The following is a 12,211-nucleotide window of genomic DNA, read 5'->3' as shown; positions in this document are numbered from 1 at the left end:
GGTCAGTAATCAATTTTTATGAGCATTTTTGTGAACCGACGGAGTTCAGGGCCGCCTGGGCAGCCGCGGCGACGCTGCGCTTGCCCTCAGCTCTTGCCCCGTTACGTATTGTATCCAACATTCAAATGTTCACAGTCCTTCCAAAGCTTACTAAATACGATTATAGCAGTAACGTAAGTTGTTTAACTATTTTTCTACTCGCGTTGTATAATGTGCTACGGTGCTACTAACGATATCGCTATCGGTAGTCTAATGAGGTGTATTGTGTGATCGCAACTTTAACATTTCATTGTGAAATACGTTTTACACAGTTTCACAATGTTCTTTTTCATCACACTTGCTCGTAAACAGTGTCGTAACATGCAGGCTACCTTGGTTGCAACCCCCCAAATAAAACCCTCGACCTTAATGTGCTTGTCATGAAACCCGTGGTCGGTAAATGAGTCAGTGCCCGTACTAATTTTCTTGTCATGAAGCCCAAGGTCGGTAAATGAGTGTGATACTGCATGGCGTGCAGCAGCTCGGCGCGCGCTTGTCGGCAGTCAGGCTGGGGTAGGGCGGCGCGGAGGCTGGCGCTGCCAAGAGCATAGTCAGCGGTATCGGCAATTTTTGAAAAAATATTAGTTTTTTTTACAAATATACAATTTTACTCGCAAATGTGATGAAAAACATTGTATGTCGCACGGGCGGTACTAGAAATACGAACATCGACTCATTAAAGCCCTCAGTCTTCGACTTCGGGCTTCTAATAGACTCTCGTTCGTAATTCCTTGTTTACCGCCCTTAAAACACAATGTACTATTTCACACTGCAAATTGCGGAAAAAAAATAAAAAAAAGTTCACCGGTTTATTATCTACTGGCCAACAGCCATTCTATTTTATTTCAATACTTAATTACTTTGACTTTATAGATTAATTGAAATATGTTTACATAAACAATTATTAAATAATGAAATACTGCCTTGAAAATCGAAAACATTAGGTATTTATTGTCCGTTATGTAGTATTCATTATTTATTAATTGTTTATGTTTGAGCTCGTAGAAAAAGTAATGTAAGCAACTATTCATTATCAGCCTTTGAGACACTCATACCATACGTACCTATCTATTACTAGGTTTTGCCCGTGACTTCGTCTGCGTAGATTTTTATATTTACACATTACTCTATAGGAATGAGGTTAATGTCCCGCATTGGCCGTTTTCGTGGAATTATCGGAAAATCCCTTCAAACTACGGCTAAAAAATCAACTGAAAAATCTGATCATTATCACCAAGTTTCACATCTATATTGCTCAAGCTAGTAACAATTTTTCTCAAATATTTTCAGTGTACAAACATCGACTTGTTACAGGTTTATTATATGTATAGACATACCCCCTTATTCATAAACGACAATCAAACCTATTTTAGTTAAAATGCCGCTAAAATTCGTTGGTCCTTATCTGTCACTTCGACATTTGTATTTGTTAAAAAGGGACAAAGCATTTGTTAGTTAACATAGGCTTGTTAAGTTTTATGAATAAGGGGGATAGACATTAGATAGATAAAGAGTTTGTTCATTAAAGGTTAACCATTATCATAAAATGCCTAAAGAAAGTGTGGTCATGAACGTCACAAACAAAACAACACGGCCGCGAGATAGACAGGAGCGCTAGTCTGTTTAATTTATTATTTACCGTAGTGCAAAGATGGAAGCCAGCAAAAATGACGAAGGGAGTTGGGGAAAAAGATCAGTCTATTTAATGTTTTTGATTATTCAGACAATAGGATTACCGGTATCCACTACTGTACCGAACTCAGCAGTACATCATGGTACATTTGGTTATGTGTTAGTGTTTGTGACTTTGTACATATTATTGGGGATTCCTCTTCTATACATGGAATTAATAATCGGTCAGTTCACGGGACTGAACTCTCTCAACATGTGGACAGTACGTCCATTTCTATCGCACTTTGGCTATTTTGTAATATTTTGGCAAGTTATCATATTATTACATAATTATATAAACGTTTCATTTTGTCTTCATTATTTTTTAGTTAGTTTTGAAAATCCTGTGCCATATTATACGTGTGGAAAGTGGGCTACGAAAAATTGTGACATTTTTATACGTAACTATACAGTCAATCAGAATTGCTTGAAACTACCATATCCTGAGGAAGCAAAGAAATCGTGTGAAACACTTTACGCCACATTTCCCGAGTATCAGTATTATAGATATGTTATTATGAAAATTGATTACACGAATGGTCACCATGTATCGTGGCAAGTGGCCTTGCCGTCGGCACTAGCCTGTATTGTGCTATACTTGAGCTGTTTTAAGCGCAAGAAATCTATGAAGTGGTTTCTAGCAGTATTTTCACTGTATCCTATACTTGGCTTCTTAATACTAATGATGGGAACATTGCTGCAAAAAGGAATCGTGAAGAAATTTGAGGAAGCTTTTGACGCAGACTGGACTAAGTTTACCAAAGACTTTGATTTCACCAGAATGGTGAATCAGGTGATATTTTCCCTCGGTCTGGGGTCGGGCCTGGCAGTGAACCTGGGCGCGAGCTGCTCGTTTCGCGCGCCCTGCTACGCCAATGCCGCCGTCAGCGTGGCCGTGGGCGCCGCCTTCACGCTGCTCACTGTTTGCACTACGGCCATGATGTCCTGTCCATATGCGTATCGGTATTCCTGTTCCCCGGAGTATATTCTAACTACTGCTCATATGTCTCTTTTATATGAAAGAGTTCCAAGAATGTTGCAAGAATACAGCGCCAATTCATTATGGATAATACTAGTATATAGTTGCCAAGCATGCTTTGGACTGCGAACAGTCGCACTGATATTTTTCAATCTTTTAGAAACTTTTGCTGCAAAATATTATAGGGTGGCCAAATATCCAGGCTTACTATCTTTTTTCGGTGTTGCTGGTTTATTTTGTTCAACATTACTGTTTTTTAGTAGCACTGCGCGAATCATGCAAACGGGCTCATTTAGAAGATTTAATCAGTTAATATCTGTTTTTATTGTTTTAATGGAGTGCTTTGTGTTCGTATTATGGTATGGATTGGGTACATTTTGCGAAGACGTTCATTTTATGCAAGGGATTAGGCCTAAAGTTTACATGAGATCAGCCTGGGTAGCGTCGAGTGTTTTGCTACTTTATACGTTCTGCAATGAATTATATTCCGAAATTACAGAAATAATTGAAAAAGAGTCTCTGTTACATTGCGTTGGATTTTGGATGTTAATATTATGTCTGTGCTTTACTGTGATAACTTCGATTATAAGGCTGTCAATTAGCGCGTGCCACAAGCGGTGCTTGCGGTCAGTACAACTAAGCAGCGCGTGGCGCCCGCGCAGCGAGCTGCTGCAGCGCAGCCGTGCCATGTTCTCGGCGCAGGCCATGACCAAGGAGTACCTCTACCGCCAGTACCACCTACAGGCTGGAATATTAGCTAGACAAAAAAGAGCCAATGTGAATTTTCAAAATTTTATGGAATAAAATAATAATACATTTTTTTTAGCCTGGAATAGTGGCCCAGTACTGGGAAAAAGCCTCCCCCATTTTCTCCATTCATCGCGGTTTTGAGTCTGTCTAATGTCTCAGTCTGGTGATGGTGGTCTCTAACCCCCTTATTCATTAACGACAATCAAACCTATTTTAGTTACAATGCCGCTAAAATTCGTTTGTCCTTATCTGTCACTTCGACATTTGTATTTGTTAGAAAGGGACAAAGCATTTGTTAGTTAACATAGGCTTGTTAAGTTTTATGAATAAGGGGGTAAATTTTTAATCTGTCTCTTATCAGATGAATTTTGTTCAAGTCAAACTTTCAAGTTGACAGGCACGTCTTATAGACATTGTTTTGTGACTAATAGTGACATACAAATAATGATCAACTTTAGGGTGCTAGACTATTGTATTTTTCACCTATGATGAGTTCTGTGACATTTGAAAATTTTCCGAATTACGCATACTGTGTTCACAAAATATTTTTTAAAAATAATTTCTAGTTTGAAGCAAAATAATCATAAAAATTTAAAACTGTACATTTTAAAATATATAGCAATATCAGTGTCCATTAAATAGTCTCCATCGAATACGATACAAAAATATTTATTTTTCTAAATGACGCAATGTGTGAAACGGAACAGAGTAGTGACGTGACACAACATTATCGGCAATTTCCGCGGTGCATTATTCAATAACAATGAACACTTACATATTTAAAATTTTTAAACAAAACTTGCAAAATTTTGTAAACGCGGCTATTTGGAACGCGGCCGCAGCCATCTTGTGCCTCTTGTGACCAGTGCTTGTCAGTATCACTGTCAGTACGAGTGCGTCTGCCTTGTATACGAGTTGAGTTTCCATTGCATTTTCTTTGCATTGTATTTTGTTATTGTTTATTTCTGTTATTATTGTTGTTGACTTGTTAATGTTTCTCGTTAGGTTTGTTGTTGTTTTTTGGCAAAATGCCGAAACGGTCTAAAAAGACTATTTTGAACTCCTAGAGTCGGGAGTTTGTAATTCGTTTGAGGGATTATTTTGAGCGAGAACGAGAAAACGGTGGCCCGGTGGGCGGAAAACTGGAAAAATATTATTTTTTTCAAATATAATGAACTTCTCCAATAATAGGCAGTAATAACTCGTAGAAAAATCGATAGCTCACTAAATAAAAGGTACATCTCTAAAACTTTCAAACTGGAAACGTCACAGAACTCATCATAGGTGAAAAATATTATACATATGTACTTGACTGATGATGGTACTCCCACAAGACCGAAAGGTTTCTAAACAATTGTTCCAATGTGCTCGTGAAGAGCTTAGAATAAATTGGGTATCGCTGTTTTACCCTCTTTTAATTTTTAAATTATATTCCAGATGATTGTAGTTTTACTGTACCTACAACCTATTGTCACAAATATGGAACTAATCACATTAATATACGTAGGTGCGTTGGAGATGGAGAGTTTCAAATTATGGTGGATTGCGTGGTACTGTGTAAGCTTTGGAGTAATCAACGAAGGCTAAATATATTAATGTTGGTAGTACTTTTCTATAATGATTTTCAATCAGTATGTGAAGATGTCATTGGTAGAAAAACTGGGGCGGAAACCGTCTTGCTTTAGAGATTGATGTTCATTTATTAATATGAGACAAAAAAAAAAGATTTTTAATAACTGGTCAAACTAATTGGATGATTTTATCTTGTCTCTTTTTTTATGGAGTAATATTATAATCTTATCTTTGAAAGCAGCATTAGCTTGGAAATTTTACTTTTTTGCAGAAAACCGATGAAAATCTTACTTTAGTGTGTAATAAATACTTTTTCCAAGAATCGAGCCTTCTTACCGATTCCATCCGGGGATTTTCCTGAAAATCATGCTCTACGAGTAAGAGCTCGCTTCACTTCATCTAAACTCTATACTAATATTAAAAAGAGGAAAGATTTGGATTTTAGGATGTTTGTTACGAATTAACTCAAAAACTACTGGACCGATTTTAACAACTCTTTCACTATTAGAATGCTAACTTATTCCAAAGTGCCATAGGCTATAATATTTATTACCAGAAAAAATTAGGGTTCCGTACTAAAACTTCAATAATGTGAATTAGTGTAAAAAAGTTGCCATGAATGAGTTTTTCGAAATTCATGTGCAGAATCACATTTGAAATTTACCACGAGCTTTACGGTGAAAGAAAACATCGTGAGGAAACCTGCACAACCTGCAAAGAAATTCAATGGTGTGTGTGAAGTTCCCAATCCGCACTGGGCCCACGTGGGAACTACGGCCCTAGCCCTCTCATTCTGAGAGGAGGCCTGTGCCCAGCAGTGGGACGTAGGTAGGTATATAGGCTGGAATGATGAAAAATATCAATAACCAAAAATGCATTTAACTACCTTACGTTGACGCGCCCGTCTTCTCGCCGGTCGGGTGTTGTTTTTGGGAAATGGCGCTGCAAAATGTGTGTGAAGTGCCCTCGATTAGAGACCTTTTTAGAGTTCTGTTCCGAAAGGGTAATAAAAACCGGACCCTATTATTAAGACTCCACAGCCTGTCTGAATGTTTGTCACTAGGCTGCATCTCATGAACCGTGATAGCTAGACAGTTTAAATTTTCACAGATGATGTATTTCTGTTGCCGCTATAACAACAAATACTAAAAACAGAATAAAATACATATTTAAGGGGTGCTCTTTACGGCAACAGGTAGTTGCTTGAAATATTCACAAATATGTATTTTAATTCACTTTAAAAATAAGTGGTGTTTTTGTAAATTTTTGCTAATGTCTAATGTTGTATAGGTACGGAAGTCCGACTCGCACTTGGCCGGTTATTTTTATTTTGGCCGTGCGAAGCCGGGGCGGGTTGCTTGTCGTCTATAAGGGAACAGCTTCAGAAAAGAAGAAGTACTTACTCTTCATTTATCGTTTTTAAGAATCATAACAATAGTTATTTGTTATGCAAGGCTGGAAACTGGAAAGTAACTGTTTGGCACGAGTGTTTATATTGAAAGCCAAGCGAGCGAAGGATTCTAGGAAATTCAAAAGAAGAATCCTGAGCGTAGTCGAGGGTTTCAAAGGCACGAGATGCTAAACAACTTTATAGCCCGCTCGGCTGTTCTACACAATTTTTCACCTCACGACAGCGAGAAAAATAATAGGTAAGTGGAATAAAATAAATTGAACAATATTATAAATCAGTTGCAGGTTATACCAGCTAGCTTATGCCAGTGGTTTTTTCTAAATCGCAGAAGTCTCACCCCATGGAAATATCTCAAAATACATCCACGTTCTTGTCTCCATAAAACGAGGGTATTTCGAAATCCAAGTAAAAGTTCAGGTTTCTAGATCCAGGGTTTGGGTTAGACGTTGATAAATAAGTTAAACAGTACTTTTTACATTTAATTATGCAAGTAGCTAAACCTACTAAAAATTAAAATAATTATTACTAGAATTGGTAATATTGACAGTGTGAACTTTATTCCCTCCGGTAGGTGCGTTCTGAATTTGACCACATATCTATCTACCTATTTGTCGTTATTTTTTGTGAATAAAGACGAAAACACTTATGTAATAGAACAATATGTAAATAAATGTTATAATTTTTTTTGGTATTAATAAATAACAACAATAATAACAAGAATGAAAATACTAACTAAATAATGAAAAAACTAACATTACTAGAAATAAATGTTTAGTAATAAGATTTAAATAACAGATTAATTAACAGATTTAAATATTACTTCAACAATGTATGATGAACTTTCTTTGTGAACACGTCAATATTCAACGCTTACTTCCTCAACCTCGTATCTACCCGAATTGTACACAACAAACTAACAAATCAATACTATCGTACTTAACATAAAGATGGATTGTAAAGCAATTTTATGCGGCGAGATACGAGGTTGTGGAAGTAAGCGGTCGATATGTATTTTCAAGGGGGCGCCCGTTCACGATAACGTTCGAATTTCAAAAACTCTTTCCCGCCAAGAGGATAAAAAGCGACTTTCCACGCAGATTTCGGAGGATAAAGAAAGCTTTTTCGAGCTAGTGAGGTGAAAAGATTTTTAAAATAGAGCAGTTGGTGCACGAAGGTAGAGTCATTCACGATGACGCGTGCCGTGGTTCTTATTACAATGTCATTAATGTCTAATTTTTACAAAATCACGCGTCTTCGTGGATGGCACTAGATATACGTGTGTACGGAATAATACGATTTTTCAATCATAATTGTTTAAACGTTGTTGTAAAATATCTACATAAACCTAAGTATTCTCTTACCTTTTAGAAAGGTGTTGTTTTTATACGCGGTTTTATAACTTTGTGTTTTTTTTTATTCTTAAAACTTTTCCGGTTCCTTTACCATTTTATACGAAACAGGAAAAATATTTTTAAACAAATGTCTGGTTTCTAATTTTGTGAAATACCTTAGTATTTTGGTAGAATCTTGCTAAATACACCTACTTTAGTTTGACTTGTATTGGGCCCTTTTTAAATTACCGCCACCGTAATTAAAACAATTGATTCCAATAAAAATAAAATTGTTTTTCTTCCCTTTTGTAATATCATTACTCGATAAACTGTATAAGCTTCATTTAACAAACAATCAACAATGCTGGTAAAATGGATTCCGATGCGACGCTTGTTATTTGCATTGTTGAATTATACTGGAGCGGCACGTTTGTGCAGATATACGTAATGGCGGGTTTCAATAATCCGAATAGACAGATATCGTCGTTCGATTTCCCATCTCCATTAGAGATTCCCGATGGATTGATAGTTGAGATTATCTATTAGATAGCCGGACGCTTCCTCCAACAACATCATGATTAAACCGATAGGTAATTAAGGTTTAGGTATTGTGGATAATTATTGGAAACTAAACTCAGACGCTGGTGAGACGTGGCTCTTGTTATTTCAACTTGATTACATTTTACGTCAAGATTTGGCTATAGATTCATTTAAAGAGAATAAGCAGTGTCATGAATTGGATGTATGTAGTTTTGGTGAGATATTAAGCAATTAAACGGGTCGCGGTGGCTGTTAGGGGTGACGGCGGAGCCCTAGTCGCTCACCTAGCACCACGACGCCATTTAATTTAAGATCGATAGACGAAAAGGAAAATTTATGGCTTCCAATTATTTTTTCAGAGATATTGTTTTTTTTAACTGAAAAGTTCTACTTAAGAAACCTTGTGACATTTTATTTAACTCGCCAGCCAAAGCAAGTCCACAATTTCAAATGGAGGTTGCCGTATGAAGTTGCAAGGTGAGCTCTTGGTGACTTATGATGGCCTGGTTCTTTCGATTGTAAAGTGCATCTCAGGTAGATCTGGCAACAGCCATTCAAATAAGTCCGAATGGAGGTTGCCGTTAGAAGTTGCAAGGTGAGCTCTTGGTGACTTATGATTGCCTGGTACTTTCGATTGGAGAGTGCATCTCAGGTGAATCTGGCAACAGCCCTTCAAAGCAATCGAGATTGCCGTTGAAAGGAAGTTAGTTGCAAGGTGAGTGACTTGTTTTATGATACTAAAGAGTTCTTAAACGATGGGTTTTTCAAATAGCGAAATGCCATCCGGTTCATAATAATTATTTTTCTCAAACATGACATGAAATATTGACGTTGTTACAAATAATAGGCCGGGAAGTATCGCGTTGCGGGCGCTACGCCTCGGCTGCTTGCGCGCGGTCACTCTAGCGGCTTGCAAAGAGATTTCATATAGCTTTCCCGGCCGCTCTGGCCGGCAATGCGAATGCGACCGTCTTTTGTTTCAACGCGAGCTGCGGAACGGCGCGCGCCCGCCGCCAGCAGCTAGACATGGGGAAAAGCACATTTTGATATCAGTGACCTGCGATCCCGTTCCAAAAAAGTCACAGTGAAAAGTCATTGTGACGTTACGTTACGTTATTTATCCCCCATGTCTATTGTTTTTTTTTTAAATTTTATTTCATGTTATGTTTGAGAAAAGCACTATACGAGTACGAGCCTCGGCCGAAACGTGGGGTTGCCAGCTTCCCTACTTTCCGGCCTCCACAGTACCTAATGTACTAATAAATCCTTTCGGAAGAGTATAATAGCGTCAAAAAAATACAACCAGAGCCCAATTGCATAATAAAGTACAAGTTAATAATATTAGTGAATTTTAATACAAAATCTCTAATACTACTAACATGTATTTTGTTATGCAATCGGGCCCTATACTAAAGCAAAGTGATAGGTACACGAGTGTTATCTACTATAGGTACATTATTTCTAAAAAAACTGAAAAAGCATCATACAAATGCAATCTTCTCTTACGATACTTATGCATAATATTAATACCATGTATCTTGGTGATAATAGCATAGAAATAAATAATATATCATATTACAAACAGTAGCTCGGGAGTCACACTCCTTACTAATAAAATGATAACGCGAAAGTAACTCTGTCCCGGTATAGCGATAAACGAATTCTCGGCAGACAAAATCGTGGGAAAATCCCTAGTATGGAATACTGGTTTATTACAAATTAAATCCATGGGTTTATTAATTTAGTCCATGTAACGTACACGTAAAGCGCGGGACAGCGGTATTTGACGCCGGCCGCAGGCACAATACAATGGCCGCAGTTACAGCAGGAATGCTCGGCAAACAGCGGCGCGTGCCACTGTTGTTTTTTCATCAAGCATGTACAAATAGTTATCCAATTCCTTAAAGTAGATAATTGTGTTAAGGCTATACATAGATATATAAATAGTTTATGATTGTAGATGTAAAATGGCGGTTTACGGTTGATATATACATATTGTTGCAGGTGCAGGTGGTAGGACCTTGTGCAAGGTCCGCCCGGATTGCTACCACCATCTTGCTCGCTAATCCTGCCGTGTAGCAACAGTGCTTGCCCTATTGTGTTTCGGCGTGGAGAGTAAGACAGCCGGTGAAATTACTGGCACTTGAGGTAACCCATCTTAGGCCTCTAGGTCGGCAACGCATCTGTAATCCCCCTGGTGTTGCAGGTGTCGATTGGGCGGTGGTGATCTCTTACCATCAGGAGACCCACTTGCTCGTTTGCCATCTAGTTCCCGATTGTAGTTTCGGTTATCTGATATCCTGTCAATCGTTCAAAGGTTAACTGGAAGAGATCCCTGTAAGGGATAAGTTCGCCTTTGTACTTCTTATTATTATTTTATTTGTTAATTTCATGTGCTTTAATGTTCAATAAAGAGAATACAATACAATACAATAATATGTAGTAGTGTAGTATGATGTTTTATGTTAATTTAAGTATCGAGTGTAGATTGACGGTCGTCACAGCTGGCCCGAGATTACTCTAACGGCTCCCGATTAATGAGAAAAGCCGTGCTCTGCTCGGAACGATTAGTATTAGTTCATGATTGATTATAAATGTCAATTAATTTTGATGAATGGTGCAGGGGACAACAGTAAATCAGCTTGGTTCTCATGTCAGAAAATTCTTTACCTATGCTGTGCAATACAACCCAATATAACGGAGTATACGTGACCAAATAGTACGAAAGTGATAAATAAGGAATAACATTTTTCAAAGAGATTATTGCCATATTGAATAGTTAATCTATCAAAATAGAATTTAACGCCTTCTAACGCAAGAAACGGAATGGTTAAATAGTTGGTATTCTTATCATTTTAGACATTATTTTTTGGTGCTCATTTGGCTTTTTGGTGGTAAATTTATTCGTTAGTAAATTTTGGTGTTCTACAATACAATACAATAACTTTTTATTGCGCACCAATACATAAAGTAAGCAGTACAGAAAGCATAGGTATATACATAGAGATTTTCTAAATTATTTTTGGTGGTCATTTGTTCCCATACTACTTAATACTTGAAATTACGAAACGCTGACTATAGACATCAGCTACACGCTCGTTCTGGCGTCAGTTCAGTCCATCGTTCTGGTTTTCTATCATTCAAAATGGATTGACGAATATTATTGACTTTTCATTTTCAATTCACATGTATGTAGGTAGTTTTGATCAGCCCGGACAAGGACAAGGGCCGGACCATCAGTCCGTCAGTCCGAGAAGGTTTCCTACACAATTTCTCTCGTCATTCGTACCAGAATGATGGACTGAACTGAAGCAAGAATTATCGTGTAACCGATGTCTAACATCTACCTTAAAGTACACATATTTAGTACCTATGGTATGTATGTTATATACAGTCGCCATCAGATATTTCGGAGCGGCTAAGGTGGTCAAAAATATCGGAACATGCACTCTATTAATTTATTAGGTATTCCCTTGACATGTCTAAAAAAATTTGGCATAATTTCGGTTTGTGTGACAACTTTTACTATAATTAATTGTTGTCTAAAGTCAATTTGTATAATTGAATTTTTCATACTACTACATAATTATTATTTTGTCGAAATTTCATTTTTGGACGGGCCTTTACATCCAGAGACGTGGTTTCAGTGCAAGGGAGAGTGTAATATCTGTCTGTAGAGTGGTGTATATATCTGAGGCTCCCCATGAGGCTGACATAGTCACATTTGGTGTGCTAAAGCCTCGTTAAAATATCAGAAGGAAAAAAAAACATTTTTCATAACTTGTTTTGTCGAATATTATTTTATTTAAAACTCACTTTGTCGACTCTTATTTTAAGTAATCATTACTTAAGGTTTATACCAAGATTAGAACTGCGATCATAACAGCGCGCGAGCCGAGCGAGCGTAACGAGCGTGCC

General features: G+C 37.4%; 2 protein-coding genes across 3 annotated transcripts in view; one reads left to right on the top strand and one right to left on the bottom strand.

Moving 5' to 3' along the window:
- The window catches only part of LOC141434114 (discoidin domain-containing receptor 2-like), a 316,685-nt gene that overhangs the window by 31,312 nt on the left and 273,162 nt on the right, over positions 1-12,211 (bottom strand). The gene's annotated exons all lie outside the window — the stretch shown is intronic.
- Positions 1,642-3,493, top strand: LOC141440325 (sodium-dependent noradrenaline transporter-like). The gene has a single exon (XM_074104834.1). The coding sequence runs from the start codon at positions 1,691-1,693 to the stop codon at positions 3,491-3,493; it is 1,803 nt and encodes a 600-aa protein (XP_073960935.1). The 5' UTR covers positions 1,642-1,690.

This window comes from Choristoneura fumiferana, chromosome Z, assembly GCF_025370935.1.
Source record: "Choristoneura fumiferana chromosome Z, NRCan_CFum_1, whole genome shotgun sequence".
Taxonomy (NCBI): Eukaryota; Metazoa; Arthropoda; class Insecta; order Lepidoptera; family Tortricidae; genus Choristoneura; species Choristoneura fumiferana.
This window is presented reverse-complemented; position numbering and strand designations above follow the sequence as displayed.